The 22,413-nt window shown below is 36.4% G+C and overlaps 1 protein-coding gene across 2 annotated transcripts; it reads left to right on the top strand.

Annotated features, from left to right (window-relative positions):
• The first annotated feature begins 277 nt into the window (after positions 1-277).
• Positions 278-5,296, top strand: LOC145086130 (protein PAF1 homolog). 2 transcript variants are annotated; one of them, XM_079023876.1, is made up of 13 exons: positions 278-571; positions 692-1,878; positions 2,137-2,205; positions 3,150-3,257; positions 3,364-3,547; positions 3,629-3,702; positions 3,813-3,932; positions 4,021-4,126; positions 4,195-4,281; positions 4,352-4,420; positions 4,496-4,567; positions 4,657-4,797; positions 4,891-5,296. In XM_079023876.1, exons 2-13 carry the CDS (start codon positions 962-964, stop codon positions 4,993-4,995), a joined length of 2,052 nt encoding a protein of 683 aa, XP_078880002.1. In that variant the 5' UTR covers positions 278-571; positions 692-961; the 3' UTR covers positions 4,996-5,296. The 2 variants fall into 2 exon arrangements, with proteins under 2 accessions (XP_078880002.1, XP_078879993.1); XM_079023867.1 differs by having other exon boundaries at positions 278-1,878.
• The last annotated feature ends 17,117 nt before the right edge of the window (positions 5,297-22,413 follow it).

Raw genomic sequence — 22,413 nt, 5'->3', positions numbered from 1 at the left:
ATGAATGTAAATGACTGAGAATGAAACCATTATTCAAAGTCGTTCGTTTTAATCAAAACGTAAGCCAATCTAGGACTAACCCACTTGATAGAGATGAAAACCTCTAACCGCTAACCAACCGTTAAAGAAAATTAAAAGAGACGTGTCAAAATAATAAATGAACTTCAATCATCAAACAATTCCCAAAAACACTAAAAACTAAAAAAACTATAATTCTTTATTTCTATCACATTGTTCCTCATAAAAACTAAAAAACCTAAATGGAAGTTACTTTAGAGAAAAAAAAAATCACTCATTGGATTCAATTGAACACGCCCCTCTTCACCTTGTAGCGTCATAGCAATACCATATGAATAGCTTGACCGCTTCAGGTCTTGCATCTCCGATCCTTTTTCCGGCAACTTCTTCCATCTAAGTACGCCCAAATACTCTTTCCCTTTATATATCGACGCACATTCATCAATCTGATACGCCTGTTTATCTCTGTATCTCAACATCGAACTTACGATTCGCCTGCTGAGACAGATTATTCGCGCTGCAGTTTGATTTCAGCAGCAACGTTATTTGATTTGTGAGCTTTTTCATTAATTTCTTGTTTATATACGAAGCTTGATCTCGTTTTGTATTCGTGAAGGCTTTGATCTAGCAGTGAAGACTAAACAAGAGTTTTTACAGAATTTTTTTGTTCTAGGGTTTCGAATTTGGCTTCGTCTGTTTCTTGCGTTACCGTAAATTAATTTCGAAGAGTTGGTGATTGATTGAGTGTCTTTTGAGTAGAGATATCCAAGAAATTGAAATCCGTGAGTTAAATGTGAAACTACTTCGCCTGCCAGGAAAAAACGAATCCATAAACTTTCATGTTTTAGCTTTTTTCGAGCAAAAGGTTCCGATATATCTATCGGTGTCGTAGGGTTTTAGTAGACAGTGAGCTCTGGTTCTGTAGATTCAAATTCTGAAGGGCATGGCGTCATACAGGCCGTTCCCTCCACGACCTCCTCAATCAAATTTTGGTCCACCACCGCCACCACCTGCCCTGCCCAATCTCACCTCTCTTCCACCTCCGCCACTTGCCCCTCCGCCTCAACCAAGAGGAAATCAGTATTCACAGAATTGGGGCTATACTAATTCGAACTTTCAACAGGGTGGTTATGTGGCTCCATCTGGAAACCCTGTTCCCAATCAACAGTTTGCATCATATCCACCTCCACCACCACCAGAGTCTGCATATCCACCGCCACCACCTCCTTCCCAGACTGCACCACCTGGGCAAATGTATTTTCCATCTTCTCAGTACTCCCAGTTACATAGCCAGCCTCTACAACCGCCGCTGCAACCACCACCACCACCTCCACCTTCCTCTCCCCCCAGTTCTTCAGTTCCCCCGCCTCCTCCTCCACCATCACATCCACCGTCACCTCCCCCACCCCCTTCGGCTGTCCCTATAAATAACCAAGCCAAGCAAAGCAGACACGATAGTTTTAAAAAGCCTTCCACTGAACTCGAGAATTCTAAATGGCGTGATTCATCACATTCTCATCACGCAGGTCCTTCCAGACAACATTCTAAGCCTTCTACTTTACCTCCTTTGCCTGCAAGAAAATCAAATGGCCCTCCTGGTAGGGTCGAGACTGAAGAAGAGAGGAGGCTGCGCAAAAAAAAAGAAATGGAGAAGCAAAGGCAAGAAGAAAAGCATAGGCAACAGGTGAAGGAATCTCAGAGTAAAGTCCCCCAAAAGACCCAATTGTTATCTTCAGGCATCAAGCCACATGGTTCAGTTAGTGGCTCCCACATGGGTGATAGGAGGGCTACACCATTTTTGAGTGGCGAAAGGGTAGAAAACCGGTTGAAGAAGCCAACAACCTTTCTATGCAAGTTGAAGTGAGTATGTCATGACACCAAGTTTTTATTTTGTTTCTATCTTTAAGCAACATACCACTCAATTTTCGTACTTTATTGCGAATTATTGTTGCTTTGTTTTAATTGCGGTCCTTTTTAACTCCATTGACTTCATGATATGGAGTGTCTTTTAGTCGGTATATTTGTGGCAGTAGTTTTGCCTGATGCAGTTTAATAATTCTTTTTCCTTCTAGATTTATATGATCCTGAATGTTCTTTACACTTTTGTGCTATTTGAAGATTCCGGGATGAGTTACCAGATTCAACATCTCAACCGAAGCTTCTGTCTATAAGGAGAGATAAAGACCGGTATGCAATTTACTCTTAAGGTGTCACTGCTATATTTTAGCTAAATACCTAATAACCTATATATTCTATAAGCATTTGCCTACATAACCATAAAATGTTTAAACCATGTTCTTGTACAAAGCTTCCCCAGTTAAACATCCTGGTTGCTATGGCCCATGGGTAAAGAGTAAAGACTAATTGGCAGGTGCTTTATTGTTTGAGACTACCAAACAGGATGTCATACAAGCTTTTGAAAACAAAACCACCAAATATAGATATCATGATATCTCTGAACCTTTTTTCTCTGCAATTAGAATTCCAAAACACATAGAAATGCTTACTAAAACAAACTAAATTATGCTATACAAAACTTTACATACCACACACTAGTAAACACATTACTCTAATCTATCAATTCCACCTAAAATCATAACTTTGCATTCAAATGGAAACGAAATGCTTTAAGAGACAGCTTATCTTTGTTCATGAAATATCTTACTTGATTCTTATTATGAATCCAAGTTCGCATGAACAAGAATCTTCCAAATATATCCTCCAAAAAATTTGTTCACTCCTTCCTCTTTCACACATCACTTGGCAATAATTAATTATTGTTGCACAGAGTACTTGTATACAATACTTACATGAAATTAAAATTACTGTAATACTTTCATTCAAATTCAAAAATCAATTGCCTGCATTGGGTAGTTACAGGTCTTTCCGATGTGGGCCTATTTTGAACAGGGTTAAAATCTTCGATTGAAATAGTTAAAAAAAAAATCTATTTGTGCATAGCTCTGTGTGACAAAATAAATCATTAGAAACATTACATTACATAACTACACCCCTTTTTTGGGTCCTCTATACTTTTTTGTAATCATTGCTCATTTGCAATTTTCAAGTTATATATATAAATATTTATAAACTGGTAATAATGTTAGAAATAATACTTATTTTTTTGTCAGAGCTGCGAAATACGGTGTGACTTCATTAGAAAAGGTGCATAAGGCTCAGTTGTATGTTGAGGCAGACCTTGGGATACCACTTGACCTACTTGATCTGAGTGTATACAAGTAATACTTTTTTCTGTGTTTGTATATACTATATAGTTTGATTTTTCATAAAAAAAACAAAAAAATCAAGTCTCCTCCCTAATCCGTATATTATATTTAATATTAGTGGTGGGAGGGATGAAAATCAGCATATTGCCCCTGAAGATGAGAGACTGTTGGTGGAGGATGTGTGTGTGACCCCAACAAAAAAAGACGGGTTAAAAAGAAAAGAACGTCCTACAGATAAAGGCATGTCTTGGCTTGTCAAGACACAATATATATCTCCTCTTACCACCGACACCACAAGACAGGTTGGTTGCTTGCTTTATTTATTATGATATATATATATATATATATATATTTTCGGTTTGTTTTATGATTTTTCTTTGCAGTCTTTTTCTGAACAACAAGCAAAAGAACTACGCGAAAGACGCGGTAACACCTTATTAGACAACCACAATAGTAGGTATATAATTTTCCATTTCTATATCTTTATACATATACATATACATATACATATACATATACATATGTATTTTCATCTCCTCCTGAATATTATTATTATTATTATTGCAGGGAAAGGAAAATTAAGGACATTAAGGCTTCATTTGAGGCTTGTAAGTCGCATCCTGTTCATGCAACCAACAAAAAACTACACCCGGTTGAGATTTTGCCATTATTTCCTGATTTCGAACGGTACAATCAATAAATTTATTTCTTCAAAATTACCACCCTATCACCCTTATGAACTTATATAATTTTTGATTTTGATTTTGATTTGCAGGTGGGATGATCAATTTGTTGTTGCAACATTTGATGGTCCTCCTACTGTGGATTCAGAAAGCTACAATAAAATGGAGAAATCTGTTCGAGATGCCCATGAATCTCAGGTACTTAAAAAAAACTTTGTTGTTTTGATTTTGAGTATGACTAATTTTGAGTTGATTTTCCAACTCAGGCCATTATGAAAAGCTTTGTAGCAAGTACCTCAGACCCTGCTAAACCCGACAAATTTTTGGGTTACATGGTTCCTTCGGTTGGTGAGGTAAAGTAAAGTTAGTTAATTTTGTATTATTTATTGTTTTGTAAACTAATATGTAACGTAACATGTACAGCTGTCAAAGGACATATACGATGAAAATGAAGATATATCATACACGTGGGTTCGTGAATATCGTTGGGATGTATGTGTTCATCTATAAACTCGTTGATTTCCGTTTTTGGGTTGAGAAAATAATATATGAATTTTTTTTTTAAAGGTGCGGGGTGAGGATGTGGATGACCCTACCAATTTCCTTGTGGCATTTGGTGAATCAGAGGCTCGTTACATGGTATTATTATAAATTATTAATAAATAAATGGGTTTTACTTTTTTAGATATTAATATGGTTTGCCTGTTTTGTTTTGTAAAATTCATCAGCCTCTGCCAACAAAGCTTATCTTAAGGAAAAAGAGAGCCAGGGAAGGAAAAACGAGCGATGAGGTTGAACATTTCCCTGTTCCTGCAACTATCACAGTCAGACAAAGGTCAACCGTTTCAGTTGACATGAAGGAATCCGAGGTTTTGCTTTTTTTTTTTTTCATTCATTTTTATAGTATTATTATTATTATTATATCTTTGTGTTTATTTATATTCTGTGAATATTTGTTGCAGGGTTATATGGGTTCGAGAGGGAGAAGTTCGAATGCTAGACATGACATGGAAGATGATGGTGATATGGATCGATCTAGTGGGGGAGAATATGATTTGTCGGATTGATCATCCATGTAGGGTAATTATGGAAAAAGATTATAAAAACTGTTAAAAGGAACTGGAAAAATAGAATGTAAACAATCTGCAGGAGGTGTACCAGGTAATTCTTTTTTCTTACCTTATATTTATGTCATCCTTTTTTTTTTTTTTTTACCCTTTTGCTGTTTACATTATTATATTTATATTACAACATGCAATGATGTTATTATAATGTGTACATTACATTATTAAGCATGGTATAAGTATAAACCATACCTTGTAATGCAGTTTTAGCAAAATTTATATATACTACAGTATTGCTTTTGAAGTGTTTGGGTTAAAGTTAATAAAATGATCATTGTTAGTATTTCATTTGATATTGCTTCTAACTAAAAAAAAATTAATTTTGACTATCAAATCTTATTGTGAAGGTGCGTTCGTACATATCTTGTTGCTCACTTGATAAATTTTGTCGAGTGCATGTAGGATTTTACCAATTGAAATGGAAAGTGGTATTATTGCAAAGTTTAGAGAAATATCATTTATGTGTATATAAATTATTAGAGAAATTAAATATTCTTATATTTTTTCTTCCTATTCATCCTTCTCCCACTTTTAGATGATGACACCACTTTTAGATGATGACAAGTGTAATAAAAATTTATTAATTTTATTAAATGTGACAAATGTCATAATCGTAAGTGTTAAGTGCTGTAGGAAGATAGAGGAAAAAATAGGAGGATATTTGATTTCTCACGTTATAAACTATTAGTTAATTGTTAGACTTTATGTTCAAATTTTGACATAATTAAAGAGTGTTCTAAAATAGGAGGATATGCTTTATGTCCAAATTTTAAATAAATATGCTTGAAATATTTTTCGCTAAAAAGATACATAAAAAACATTTGCCGAGTACCTTATAAGTGAGGCTTTTCTAGATAACGAGTCGGCTAGAATTGAAGGATTGTGTGAAATGTTGGAAACTCTTAAAAATACAGCATTGCTACTAGTTGTTTAATACTTAAAAACATTTACCTAAGATGATGCGGTATGGGCACCAAAAACCCTGTTATGGCTGACATGGAGTTGCCTCAATGATGTTATAACGAGACGAACACCGCCCCTTCTTCTCATTGTATCTTGTTGCCGTCTTGACCGGATGAAAAGAGCTAATTTCCACCTTTTCAACCAATTAAACCATTGACAAATGGTCAAATTTAATAAAAAAAATTAACTTTAAAAAAATATTTACTTTTTTTAACCTATAAATACCTACTATATATTTACAATTTTTTTTCACACAATTTCTCTTTTTCTCTTTACAATTTCAATTATCTTCAAAAACATTATGGATCTTTTCGACTCGTTCGATGATGCCGGTTATGATATATTATTCAACATGAGGTACCATTATTACACCAACTAATAAGACGTTCGCTGTTAAATAGAAATCGCGGGGAAGGACACGGACGTCTATATCACGATTACTTTGCGGATAATTGTGTATACGGGTTGAAGGACTTCAAAAGAATATTTCGTTTGAGTAGGAATGTGTTCCTACGGATCGTTAACAACTTGGAAAACCGATATCATTTCTTAAATTATAAATACACATGTATTACATTTTTCATTAATTTTAATACAAATGTAGTATATTTTCAAACCATAGTTAATGTATGTTTAGGTTTACATTTTTTCAACTGAGACATGATGCTAGAGGTAGGCGAAGATTTACAACGTTGCAGAAATGTGTTGCGGCCATTCGTTTGATGGGCTATGGGGGAGTCACCCGACACCATGGAAGACGATATGAGAATGTCCGAAAGAACTGCACGGGAAAGTTTGTATAGATTGTCAAAAGGTGTTGAAACATTCATAGACGTGCATTTGCAGAAACCTTCTTTGCATGATACGCAAGAGCTTTATGCAGCACATGAAGAAGAGACATGGGTTTCCAGGAATGATTGGAAGTATTGATTGCACACAATGGAAATGAAAAAATTGTCCAGTAGCATGGAAATGACAGTATGCAAGTGGTCATCATGGATCGCCTTCGTTGGTTTTAGAGGCTATTGCTTTCCAAGATTTATGGATTTGACATGCATTTTTCGGGGTTTTAGAGGCTATTGCTTTCCAAGATTCATCAGTCGCCAATATTCCACGATCTTTTGAATGGAAAGGCACCAGATGCTCCTTTCACAGTGAATGGAAACAAATACAAATTTGGGTATTACCTTACAGATGTAATATATCCTCTGTATTCCACATTTGTGAAGACATTCCGACACCCGGTTGAAGAAAGAGAGAAATTAAGAGAAGACAAGACAGAGCACGTAAGAATGTGGAACGTGCTTTTGGAGTGCTAAAGGCGAAGTGACACATAGTTGAACATGCAGCACAACCATTGGAATTAGAAACTCCACGGTATATAATGTATGCATATATCATAATGCATAACATGGTCGTAAAAGATAAAACGAAATATTGCATATTATATCACAACGGAGTCCAGACAAGTTCAATTTAAAACAATATTTGCATAGAGTAACTATCATTTAGGATGCAAATAAACACAAACAACTTCGAGAGGACTTGGCGGATTATATCTTCAACGATAACGATAACGAATAGATTTGTTTAGGAAAAATCAAATATGTTTTTTTTATTGTAATGTTTATTTTTATTATTTTGGATGTTATGTGTAATTTAAAGGCTATGTTATTTTTATTTTTTAAACATTATATTTTATTTAGATATTATGTTTTATTTAAAATATATTTGTTTTAATAAAAAAAGGAATTCGGAAAAAAATAAAAAAGAAATTATAAAACGGAAAAAAGTTAGTGTTATAACATGCTGTTAATATGATAACTATTTCCCCAAACACCATTGGTGATGTGACATATAAGATGTCACCAAAATGATGTTATAATTAATTGTTCATACCCAATGCTCGAAGACTATGTTTAAAAAAACCATTTTCCGAAACATCCATATACAGTCATACACAATCTCAACCAACTTCGTATTTTTACCACTTATCAACGACCTAATACATAATACAGCCAACAATACAATTTATATAAGATTTTATGATATAAAGAAAACATATCAATATAATATTTTATTTAAATAGAGAGTTAAAAGCCACGAATTTTAATATAATTATATTTGGTTGCCAGTTAATGCTCAAATATATATAACTTATTTATTTTTTTGTCACCTAGGATTGTTAGTGGCAATCGGATGGGCATTTTAAATACACCAAATTTAAAAATCAAAAACCATTTTAAAGGTCAAAAACCCTTTGACTTTAAGTAAAACCCAATTTGATGGGATTTTAGATAATTGATTACTTATTCAGTTTACATATTATATTTGACAATAAAGTAATGTCTAACTAAATTAGTGGTGTCGTTATACCAATTTACTAAAACCTTCATTTATAGCCCTCTAAAATATACTAAATTTATAATTTATACCTTCAACTATTAAATTTTTTATAGTAGGAATTAACATATAATATCACAATTTAATTTTATAAATTTAATTTTATATACCTATAGAATTTATTTCTGTATAATTACATAATCAATTTTATTTTGTATAATAGCTCAATTTTATTATAGGAATTTTCATATAATATTTCAATTTTAAATTTTTCTTTAAGTTTTAATATTAACGATATCAATCGGGCTATAAGACGAACTTAACGAACATGAATAGAGATTTGTTCATATTTGTTCATTTAACCTTAATCGATAAATAACGATCATGAACAATAAAAAACATAATATGATATTTTTTCACAATTATAATAAATAAAATTATAATTTTCATTTACCACCGTTTTGTCAAACACTATCATATTTTAATTATCAGGGACACCGACTACATGAATATTACAATTATTACACGGTGCATTCAGTGGAATATATGTATTAAGTCGAACATTATACAATGTTTCTCATCCAATAGAACGTGCAGAACGTTCAAATTTGTTGCGATGTCAAAGTGGCAAGACTGTAGACATTAAATGTGATTCTTATAAATCAACTTTTACGTAATAGTCATTATGAACGAATGTGATGACAATAGATCTATAATGTAGGATGTCTTGCAGACCATGCCAAAGTGGAAAAACAGGTCGACAAACATTGTTTGTCTAAAAAATAGACGCTTACACTATACTTATTAACAATGAGGAATCCAATCCTGCATAATAAACCAATATTCATTTTGTGTAGAATCCAATCTAGTGAAACTCAACGAGTGATTTGTTCAAATTCATTGAAAATTATTTCAAATGCATGAATTGAAACATTACCAACCAAATCTTTGGAAATTGGATGAACGAAACGATGTCGTGCAATAATCATGCTCCGTCCTAAACTTGCTTTGATTGCATAGTCTTGTAACTGAACAACATCATAAATTCTTGGTAATACTGTTGCCATATCTGATTGTGATGAGTCTAAGTACTGTTTTACCTTGGCATATTGACTCTCCACTCTGTTGGTTGTGTAATTCCCAAAATGGAGAAATTCGTCGATCCAAACATATACAAACTTTTCTTAATATTGTGTCAACCATGTTTTCTTCAATTAAGTAATAACTTCCGAAACATAATACACTTACATCAATTTTGATATATATATATATATATATATATATATATATATATATATATATATATATATATATATATATATATATACACACACACGAACAAATCTAAAAGATATGTTAAATAAATACCTTTGTAGTCCACCGGATTGTTTATCGAATTGTAAGAGATTGAAATTGTATGTTTCCTTAATTTCAGATTCAACTAATTTTTTCCGGCCTTTATAAAAGGAGGTCCAACAACGACGATATACTAAAAATGTTTTATATTTTCTCTTAATTCCTAGATTGATATGCCATCTATAAAGTAACCCTTTAGTTTTTTGGAAATACATTATTGCATGCTGTAACACCCGCGTTTCCAGGCTAGGCATTATCATTGATGTAATAGTTTTTTGATATCTTTGGATAATGTTGTAGTAGTTGAAACGAGGTTTCCGAATATATTTAGAACGCCCAAATCTGACTTCGTATGAGGAAGTTATGATTTATTGAAGTTTCGACTTAGCGGTATGCAGCCTGAAATACTCGATTTGAGATCGAGCGGTTTTTAGCCGAAACAATCTAAACGAGAATCGAAGATCTCGTTGTTGGTATCGAAGCGATGAAAAGTTAGGCGAGAACGGACGTCAAACGAAGAAGTTATGAATTTATAACGAAGTTTTCCTGTCCGGGCCTACTAAAAATAAATAATAAAAATAAAGTCAAAATTAGCCGACGAAGTCTAAACGAAAGTTGTAGAGCGTAGTCTCACCTACGCGTGGATATAAAGAACGTCGAAAACGGAGTTCGTATGAAGAAGATATGAATTTCCGAAGTTTATTAAATAATTAATATTTAAATTTAATTATAAAAGCCGGCAGTATCCGAAGATGAGTCACCGATCTGATCCGAGGTACGCCCCGCGTACTCGCGTACGCCCAGCGTACCCCGATGCATGCACCGCCTCGCACTCAAGTGACTTCGGATACGTAAGCCATGACGATCGAGGCAGTACGCCCCGCGTACTCCGAGGCTCCGGCTCCTATAAATAGGATGCGAGGGCAGCCGACTCAATTGTTCTTTTTCTCTCTTCTCTCTCCCGTTTTGCATCGATTTGCGTGCCAGAAGTACCCCGAAGCCCCGGTATCATTCCCGAGCCCCGAAGCAAGTCCCGAGGTCCTGAAGATCCCGAGAAGTAAGATTCCCGAGCCAAAGCTCTGCCCGTGAGAAGTTCGATTTTTGTGGAGATCTTCCAGATCTACCGAAGAATATTACTTCTACAAGCTGTAGTGCTGTCCGATCATCTTCTGATCAAGTGAGTGTGTAGTTACTTTCTTCTAACGCATAATTATGAAGTATTTTATACGAAATACGTGTTATATGTATAATTTTGTTGTTATATGTGTGAATGTATATTCATTCTCTTCTATCTCATAGATCTGGTTTATTTTCTATGAAATACGTGTTATGTGGGTGTGCGTCATCTGTTATGTGGAATATGTATTGAATGAAAATGATGTACAGGTTTTAAACTATGTATAAAAATATATATTTTTATCTACTAATATGTTGGGTAGAACATGGGTAGATAGTTGGTGTGTAATAAACAGATGAGAGGCCTCGATGTTGTTGTTGTTGTTGATCTAGTTATTCAGCGGAGTATGGATAACGACCACAGACTCTTTCTAGACAGTCCTGTGGAACGCTAGCAGGTTCATAACCTGTAGGTGTTGTGAACGATATGTTCACCGGTGTACTCTATCCCCCTCATGGTTGCCTTTAGGATATCTATTGTTGAGGAAACCCCTTAGCAGTAATGTCCGTCCCGATGAAAATCCTAGATTAGGTCCCTTGAGATAGATGTTATTTTAGGGACGTAAAGTGAGGATAACGGGAATGGGTAATCGGGATAGTGATTGGTTGGTGAAATTAAATATAATTTATTTATTATGGGTTGAAAACCCTATATGCTCACCAGGCTCCCAAGCCTGACCCACTCAGTTTTATTTGTATTACAGGAAGTGGCGCAAGGGCGTAAGATGGATGAATCATCGAGTTGTTTTGTTTACAAGTCTGTATATGTATATATTTGTTGAATGACTTGTAATGTTATCGTTTATGCTTTATGGTCTGTATCGGAACATGACATCCCGAGTTTTGATTATATAATGAAAATGCATCTCTTGATGAAATGATTTGATAAATATTATTTTATCATGTTTTGTTTTGGGAACAAATTCCGCAACACTTTTCAATCAAAATGATTTACTCTGAAATTATTTTAAAAAACATAAATGAAATCGGTCTTTTCTGGCCATGATTTTGGGGATGTCACAGTTGGTATCAGAGCATTAGTTTAAGCGAACTAGGAATTTGTAGGATTTCTAGACTTAAACTTAGAATGCTAAGTGGAATTTTGAGATGTGTGTCTGTTGGATTTTAGACACGAGCACTAGTTTATTTTTAGGAAAGTTGCCTAAAATGCTTTTATGTGCTAAATGTTATATGTTGCCATATATGATATTATTTGTTCGGATCTACGGTTTGTTGCCAACCGGATCTGAAGGTTTATGTGTTTAGGATTCTAAGCGAGTGTATACGATATTAGAACTAGCATGTAATCATTTCGGAGTGATAAGGATGATTTGAAATCTATCGTGAATGAAGATCTAAATTTCACCTTATTCGGTGTGTAGATCAAAAATGGTGAGAACAAGGAGTGGCGTTGGAAACGCGGATGAAAACATGAATCAACCGCCAGTGATTGAGCAAATACCTGTTGTAGCAGTAGCACCAGAACCAATAACAATGGCTGGGGTGCAAGCCATGATTCGGGCAATGCTAGCCGAATAAAGGGATGAGATGCGACAGATGTTGCATGATAATAGGGACGAACCTATCATACCTATTGAGGAACCCGAATTGATTCCCGAGCAATCGGAGGAAGGGAACAATAGTCGTATTATGAGTCAAGTTGGGACTCAAGGAGAACGAAGGAACGATCCGGGAAGGAGAAACAACAAGGATGGGCGAATTTACAAGAACTTCTTGGGCGCCAAGCCACCAAGTCCTTCTGGGAGCCCAAAGCCTGTTGAGATAATGGATTGGATCTCCGAAATGGAGATGGTATTTGAAAGTTGCGACTGTAGCAACAAACAGAAGACTGTCTTTGCAGTCAGACAACTGAAGACTGGAGTCTTGAGTTGGTGAAAGTTGTTAGTAGATACTATGCCACGAGGGGAAGCCCTGAAAATGTCATAGGAGGAGTTCTTGGAACAACTAAGGGTGCGGTATTGTTTAGAGATAGATCTGATTGATCTGAACAATGAGTTCCAAAACTTGAAGAAGGGGAGGATAAGCATAGATGACTATGCTACTGCATTCACTGAGAAAATGAAGTTATTTCCGTACCTAGTGCCAACGGAACTCTCCAAGATTGAGAGGTTTGCTAATGGACTGCCTTCCGACTTTGGTCCGATAGTCAAGATGGCAACTACTCTGAAAACGGTTGTTCGTGCAGCTAAGAATGTGGAGGCCCAGCAGAAGGAAAAGGGTCTGGAAAGGATAGAAGTTGGTGAAAAGAGGAAGTTCGATGGAACTTCAGGGTCCAATAAGAAAAACAAGTTCTCGAAGTCTGGTTCGAGGGGAAGTGGAGGCGAAGCGAAATGGTGCGACAAATGTAAGAAGAAGCATCATGGAAAATGTGAGGTAGCGACCACATGCTACAAGTGTGGAAAGCCAGGGCACTATGCCAATGAATGCACCCTCTCTAAGAAGGTTTGCTATGGTTTTGGTGAGGAGGGACACATGTCGAGGGACTGCCCAAAGAAGAAGGAGGCAGCTAGACCCAACATTCCGCCAAAGCCGAAGGCGAGAGCATTCCAGATGACACTGGAAGCTGCTAAAGATGAAGCTGATGTCGCTTCAGGTACCTTTCTCGTAAACACATTTCCTGCCCAAATTTTATTTGATTCTGGAGCCAACTACTCCTTTATATCGCATTAATTTGGTAGAAAACTAGCCTTGCCTGTTGTTAGACTAGATAATGCCTTATTAGTCGAAGTTGCTAGTGGCAAGTTTATACCTGTTAGCCATCGTATGAAAAACATCTTAATTGATCTGAATGGGAATATGTGACATCCCCATTTTCACGGCCAGAAAAGACCGATTTTGTTTATGCTTTGTAAAAATCAGAGTACTTCTTTTCATAAAAATGTTGCAGAATTTGTTCCCAAAAAACATGGTAAATACGTTATTAAAACATTTTCGAAGAAGCGTATTTATTTCATTTTAAAATGTTTGGGATGTCATCGTTAATACAGAAACATAAGCATAAACAGAACTTACAATTATTTACACTAGTGATCTACATCTCTTTAAATCTCTCAGTGTAATGTTACTTCATATCGTTACCTGTGATATAAATAAACTGAGTGGGTCAGGTTGGGAAACTTGGTGAGTACATAGGGTTTTCAACCCACATTAATATAATTATTATGTTAAACAATCAAACAATCCACCCAATTACCCATCCCCATTATCTTCTTTACTCTTAAGGATTTAAACTAAGAGTCATCTATCCTGCATTCATTTATTCCAAAGTCCCTTACTTCCAGGGTTATAGGACTGGCACTAAATCCATAGCTGCCAATGTTCGTTCGTAAAGCACTAATTCCATAGCTGCTATAGTCTACTCATCGGGTACTAAATCCATAGCTACCAGTGTTCATCTAATAGGTACTAAGTCCATAGCTACCAATTCCTAACAGGTACTAAATCCATAGCTACCAACGTCTAACAGGTACTAAGTCCATAGCTACCGGTGTTTGTCCAATAGGCACTAAGTCTATAGCTGCCAATGTATACTCACATCATCTTCTATCTCTCATCATTCATCTACCCATCTCATACCCAACATATTCGTATATATAAAATATGTATACAGTTTAAATCCTTTAAAACATGTATAAAACGTTCATCCAGCATAGACAGCAAGTATTCAGATAATATGCACACATAGCACGTACTTTATATAAAATACTTCATATCTATGTGTAAGATGAAAGGGACTATGCACTCACTTGAAAGGTGGTGACTCAGCACTCGGACAGCGCTTCGATACTCTCAAAACGATATTCCTTCGATAAAACCTAGTACCAATACCACTAGGGTTTAGTCTAACGATAACCGCGACAAATTAATTAGTCTGACTATTATTAAGCATTAATAACACTTAATATAACTCATAATAATAGCCCAAATAATTATTTTAAGGACCTAATAACATTCCTATAATTATTTGAAAGCTATATTAAAAATTGCGTAAGCGTAGCACACTTACAGCGAATTTTATCGAAAACCGGAACTTAATTGGAGCAGCGTTTCGAAACCGAAAAACTCCTTTTTCTCGGGACTCCAGGAGCCTCGGGGCTTCCCTCGGGAGCTAGGGGTTTTATCTAGGGCTTAGGGGTGTTTAGAGGTGCTAGAGAGAGAAAGTAGTGAGAGAAAGAAGAGATTTGGGGTGAAGAGAAATGGCAGCCTCGCACATCAATTTATAGGGTCAGGCTTCAGACATTATGCTGGGCGTACTCCTCGGATAAGAACTCCAGCTCGGACCCAGCTGTCTTCCACTCGTCGGATGGATCAGACCGAGGTTTACGCGGGGCGTTCCGGATCTCGTACGCAGGGCGTAAGGCGAGGCTTCGTGGCATGATCCGAAGCGAGATCTAAGACCATCATCGGACGGCCCACGACGTGCCACATCATCAATCCTCATCAGCCTTCGCAAATACGATCATAAACTTTAAAAATTCGTAACTTTCGCGTACGAGCTCCGTTTTCGACGTTCTTTATATCCACGCGAAGGCGGGAAGTACTATACAACTTTCGTTTAGACTCCGTCGGCTAATTTTGGCTCGATTTTAAATTTTATATTATTAACGGGCCGGGACATGATTGGTCCGTTAAATCCTCATAACTTCTTCATCCGACATCCGTTTTCGCCCATCTTTTTCTCGTTAAGCTACTTTTAACGAGATCTTCGATTCTCGTTTAGGTCGTGTCGGCTAAAAACCGCTCGATCTAATATTCGAATTTCGGGCTGTACACTACTAGTCCGAAACTTTGAAAAATCATAACTTCTTCATACGAAGTCAGATTTGGGCGTTCTTTTTATCGATGTTCTTAGTTTAACATATTCTACGACCTTCGTTTAGATTGATAAGGCTAAGTCTCGATCTATCGTAAATTCACTATTTACGCTTCCCGGTGTCATACCGGTTCCGTCGCGAAACTTCGACGGGTCATAACTTCTTCGTTATAACTCGGATTTTGGCGTTGTTTATATGTACGGAAACCTGGCGACATATCCTACATCTTGGTTAAGATTATTTATTCTAAATAATCTTTTGTCGAAAAGTCGTTTTCGACCCCTATTGCCTCTAATTTGACTAGCCCGGATTTGCGGGCGTTACAGAATAAGTTCCACGAGGAATTATTGTCTATCGAACTTAACGGTTTCGACATCGTTTTGGGAATGGATTGGATTAGTGCCAATGATACCAAAATTTTATGCAAGAAGAAGATAGTTAAAGTAAACCCGCCTGGGAAAGATTCGTTTATGGTGTATGGGGACAAACGCAGAGTGAATTCTGGAATCATTTCCCTAATGAAAGCCAGAAAATGTTTGACCAAAGGGTGTACATCATACTTAGCATTCGTGATTGATGCTAAGAAGAAAAAGAAGGTGAGCAGAATATTCCTGTTGTGTGTGCTTATCCGAAAGTATTTCCCGAAGATCTTCCTGGATTACCGCCTGATAGACAAGTGGAGTTTAGAATAGACTTGTTGCCAGGAACAACGCCAATAGCAAAAGCACCTTATCGATTAGCACCGACGAAGATGAAGGAGCTGATGATGCAACTTCAGGAGTTATTGGACAAATGTTTCATTAGACCTAGTTCATCGCCCTGGGGAGCTCCGGTGTTATTCGTGAAGAAGAAAGATGGAAGTATGAGAATGTGCATTGATTACAGAGAGCTGAACAAGGCAACAATAAAGAATAGATATCCGTTACCAAGGATTGATGACCTGTTTGATCAATTGCAAGGTTCGAACTATTTCTCGAAGATCAATCTAAGGTCAGGATATTATCAGCTAAAAGTAAGTGAGCAAGATATCGAGAAGACTGCATTCAGAACACGATATGGACACTACGAGTTTTTGGTTATGTCATTTGGACTAACCAATGCTCCAACAACATTCATGGATTTGATTAATAGGGTTTGTAATACGTTCCTTGATAAATCCATGATAGTGTTCATTGACGACATTTTGATTTACTCAAAAAGCCAGGAGGAGCATGACAGACACTTGCAAGAAGTGTTAGAAGTTTTAAAGCAGGAGAAGTTGTATGCAAAGTTCTCCAAATGTGATTTTTGGATTCGTGAAGTCCAATTCTTGGGTCACGTGGTCAACCAAGAAGGGATAATGGTTGATCCAGCGAAGATCGAAGCTGTGATGAAATGGGAACAACCAAAAAGTCCCTCAGAGATTCGAAGCTTTTTGGGATTAGCCGGATATTACCGAAGGTTTATCCAAGGCTTTTATTCGATCGCTACTCCGTTGACAGCTTTGACCCACAAATGAGCTACTTATGCTTGGAATGATAAGCATAAAGAAGCATTCGAGAAGCTAAAGAAGAAACTATGCGAGGCATCGATACTTTCTTTACCCGAAGGAGTTGAAGACTTCGCTGTTTATAGCGATGCGTCTGGGGTTGGATTGGGTTGTGTTTTGACCCAAAGAGAAAAGGTGATAGCATATGCGTCTCGACAGCTGAAGGAACATGAAAAGAATTACCCGACTCATGATTTGGAGTTGGCAGCGGTAGTTTTCGCTTTGAAAATATGGAGGCATTACCTCTATGGCACGAAGTGCAAACTTTTTACTGATCATAAGAGTCTCCAATATCTCTTTAATCAGAAAGAATTGAATATGAGGCAACGACGCTGGCTGGAGTTACTCAAGGACTACGACTGTGAGATACTTTACCATCCCGGTAAAGCTAATGTTGTTGCTGATGCTCTCAGTCGGAAAGTCAATCTTGAAAGGAAAAGGCCAAGAGCGTTGAGAATTGAAGTTGTCTCGACCATTGTGGAAAGTATAAAGAAAGCTTAAGAGGAAGCTTCTGAAAAGAATGACCGAAAGGAGGAACGTTTGGGCAAAACGTTGGTGTTCGGTGTAAACAGTCATGGACTGAAGGTGTTCCAAGATCGGATTTGGATACCTAAGACAGGAGGAGTCATAGATCTTCTGATGGAAGAAGCTCACAAAACCATGTACTCGATTCATCCCGGTAGCACTAAAATGTATAGGGACCTGAAAGCCTACTACTGGTGGCCGACGATGAAGCTTGATGTTGCAAAGTATGTGGCTGAGTGTGTGACTTGTGCGAGAGTAAAGACACAACATCAGAAACCGTACGGGAGTTTAGAACCATTGCCTATGCCTATGGGTAAGTGGGAAGACATTGCTATGGATTTTGTCACTAAACTGCCCAGAACAAAGAATGGTCACGACATGATTTGGGTGGTCGTTATTCGATTCACTAAGAGTGCGCATTTCATAGCAGCCAAGGAGAAATGGTCTATGGAGAAGCTTGCAAATTCTTATGTGAAGGAAATTGTGAGGCTTCACGGTGTTCCGTTAACGATTGTGTCGGATCGTGATAGTCGTTTCACCTCGCGATTTTGGAAAAGTCTACAAGAGGAATTGGGTACCAAGTTATGTTTAAGTACAGCTTACCATTCGCAGACTGATGGTCAAAGTGAAAGAACGATACAAACACTTGAAGATATGCTAAGAGCATGTACCTTGGAATTCCTAGGTAATTGGGATGAACATTTACCATTGGTAGAATTTTCCTATAATAATAGTTTTCACTCGAGCATTAAGATGGCACCTTATCAAGCTTTGTATGGACAGAAGTGTCGTACGCCGTCTTGTTGGCTTGAGGCTGGGGAAAAGCAGTTTATGGGACCGGAGATGGTTCATCAAACTGCTGAAAAGTTGAAAATAATTAGGGAGAGAATGTTAGCAGCTCAGGATCATCAAAAAAGCTATGCTGAAAAAAAGCGAAGACCGATGACTTTTTGTAACAAACCGTTATTTCAAACTTATGTAATAGTGTAGGTCAAATTGTTCTTCTTTTTAATTAAATAAAGAGAAATTTTGGCATACTATGTATATTTACATAATTGACCCTCAAAAATAAATTATTAAATAATCTCAATTGGGTTGAACCAAGTGATAGAGATTGTAACAAGGTTTCCAAAAATATAAGGAACACTAAAATCCGAGTTATAACGAAGAAGTTATGACCAATCGAAAATCCGCGACAAAACCGGCAAAACATTGTTCAGTGTAAAAACTGAATTTTTGATAAAAGGCTTTCTAGCCTTAACAATCTAAATGAAAGTTATAGTTTATGTTAAACCGAGAACTTTCATAAAAAGAACGCCAAAATCCGACTTCGTATGAGGAAGTTATGATTTTTCGAAGTTTCAATATAGCAGTGTACAGCTAAAAAAAAAAACTCGAAATAAAGATCGAGTGGTTTTTAGCCGACATGACCTAAACGAGAATTGAAGGTCTCGTCATTAGTAGTACAACGGTAAAAAGACAGACAAAAACGGACGTCGTATGAAGAAGTTATGAATTTATAACGGATTCACATCCCGATCTGTTTAAAATAATAATATTAAAAATAAATTCAAAATTAGCCGACGAAGTCAAAACGAAAGTCGTAGAGTATAATTTTAGCTACGCGTCCATATAAAGAACGTCAAAAACGGAGTTCGTATGCAAAAGTTATGAATTTTACAAGTTTTGGCAAAAAAATAAAGAAAAATAGAAATACCCGGGAAAATTCGCATGAACAGTAGCGCCACCTCACCCCTCGCATGCGAGCCTCCACGTGTCGGCTGCTGAGTGGACCGAAGTCTCGCGTGTCACCTCCTGATTCGGCCACTGCTGCGGTCCAATCCCACTCGGACAGCCTCGCAAGGAGACACACCGGGGATGCTCCTCGCATACGCCTCGCACCACCCTCGGACACCCCTTCGCACGTGGCTTCTTTGCATTGGACCGAGGGCTAGACCAATCCGAGCCTACCACCTCTGAACCGAAGCTGCTTCCCTTCGCAGAATGTCAGCCTCACATAGCCTCGCACAAGCTTCGGATCCGAGGCTTCGGCCTATATAAGGCATGCGAGGGTTTCCGGATTTTTTACACTTTTCACCCCAAATTTTACTCTCTTTCACTTTTTCCACACCCTTAAGCTTATATACAACCCTTAAATCCCCGGTATCAAGACTCGAGCCCGAAGTAAGCCGTGAAGCCCCGAAATTCTCGAGAATTCATCCTCTCTCCTGTCAAAACTCTGCCCAATTTGAGCCAGTTTCTCGACAAATAAACTCCTTTTCGTGAAACGAAACCCTGTCCGAATTACCACCTACCAAGTGAGTTCATACCCCCGTATTTTCATAATTTCTACTGTTTTAAGGGGGGAAATACAAGTATAACACAACAACTTTGTGTTATAAATAAATGATTTCAAATCACGATAAAATGATTTTAAAGCATCGAAAATACTTCAAATTTTGAACTCTTTTATAAACTTATATTTTTCCCAAATATACATATTTGTATATATAATTTAATATAAATAAGATTTAAAAGGCTTAGGACTAATAATTCATGCTAGGTCCTTTTCCTTGTTTGGATGTGGACTTATAGTACCAGTTATTTGTCCGAAGGTCGTTCAAATTTTACTTATTTATAAAATTGTATATGTATATAAAATTAAAAGTTATTTCATCAGTTTAATCACCCTTTGTAACATGTTGAGCAAAGGATTACATGCAAAAATAGTTATTTACCAATTCATAAAGTACATATAAATTATAATAGGTATAGTTTATGATACATAGAGCAATAATTCATATGAATACATTGTTTTACATGCAACAAGAGTTTTAACTCAAAACAAATCAAGGGTTTACACTTATCAAATACATGTTCGGGATACTAAGTCAAGAACATAATGTCAATCATTTATCTCAGAATGATTGGGTTTTCATAACTAATATACATGTAACGTTTATATGCTTTTTATGAGACATTCAATTCAGGTTGTTTAGATTCAGTCTAGACAACCAAGGTAAAGCCCTGACATTATTGTTGGAATAGTGTCTAAGGCTGTAACTATATCCGGTTGTGCATGGTCCTTTTGGGTTGCCTTCACCATAGCAACTTGATAGGATGATTTATTAAGAGAGAATAAATATTATTAATATATTATGGGAATAATATAATGAATAATATATTTGTTATTTGATTAATATAAGTCATAGAATTAATTAGAATTAATTTGGTGACTTAAAGAGATTAATTAAATAAAGGGGTATAAACTGTCAATTGTTTGATAGTTAAGCTTTAAACTGTAAATCCATTTGGATATACTATGGACGAATTCTAAGAGGATTAGGATAGCTAAAATCGTCCATTAGAGTTATCTAGGAATGGATTTGGATAGCCTTAAGAGAAGATTATCTGATAGGGACTTATCTGTAATCCTTAAGGAGTCTACAAGTATAAATAGACCCCATGGCTGATGGAATTCGACACTTGACCTAAAAGTAAGGAACCTCTGGTCGAAATTCCTCCCCTCTCCTCTCTCCCAAATCATCCTCCTTGCTTTGGTGTTTGTAAGCCATTAGAGGAGTGACATTTGTGACTCTAGAAGCTCCAAGACCTCAAGATCAACAAGGAACTCAAAGGTATGATTCTAGATCTGTTTCAATGTCCTTGTTTAACCTAATTAGTAATTAGAAGTCTTGGATTCAAAGCATGTTTATTAGAAAGCCTAGATCCAAGCATTAGGGTTTTGCATGCGCACATAGGAAAGTTCTTATGGATAAAACCCATCAGTGGTATCAGAGCCTAGCTTGGTTTTCTGTAAATTGTTGCTTGATTAACTGAAACAAACCTGCAAAATTCGAATTTTTGGTTTCTGAGTCATGGACTCGGCGAGTCTCAAAGTGGACTCGGCGAGTAGGCCTGACTCGGCGAGTCCCTTTGTGCACTCGGCGAGTCCAGGCGTCAGGAATGGCCAGATTCGGGATTTCTTTGTGTTTATCTTATCTTAACTTACCATAAACTAATTAGATCAATATTAATTCGTTTTTCTGAACAATATAACTATTATCTTGATCTAGTTAAAGGTAATTATCAACTAATTAAATATTTAATTTCCTTATATGATAATTAATTGATTATTTTGATTATTTTGGTAATTATCTTAAAAAAAAAAAATCTTGAATAAATCAAATATAGATAATTAGGATATTAATTGTTAATTGGAATTATTTGTTATTTGATCCTCCATGTTTTAAATGTTTAAAACCTACCCTCATGTTTTGAAGTTTACTTTTGTGATTAAAAGTTTTAATTTAGACAACTTAAATTTCAAACCCAAGATTTTAAAAGTTTTAAAATACAACCCTATACTAATATGATATTACTAGAATAATATATATGTATAACTAAATGCTAGTCTTACCGTTAGTAGGCCTCATTCACGAAGCCGATCTATAAGGTGGGTATAAGGTTGCGGCCTATAAAATGGCGCTTAATGGGTGTACACTCACACCCACCGCTTGCTTGATTGGTGGAGGGTCGTTAGCCGAACGGGTAGGATAGGGCAACCTCATCCTCTCATTAAAAGTATAATAAGAAATATAAAGTAACTACACATATTTTAAAATTTCCCAATCC

Source organism: Lactuca serriola, chromosome 1 (assembly GCF_051521515.1).
Source record: "Lactuca serriola cultivar US96UC23 chromosome 1, Lser_US96UC23_V15, whole genome shotgun sequence".
Lineage (NCBI taxonomy): Eukaryota > Viridiplantae > Streptophyta > Magnoliopsida > Asterales > Asteraceae > Lactuca > Lactuca serriola.
The sequence above is the reverse complement of the archived record's forward strand: the minus strand, read 5'-3'. Positions and strand labels throughout refer to the sequence as shown.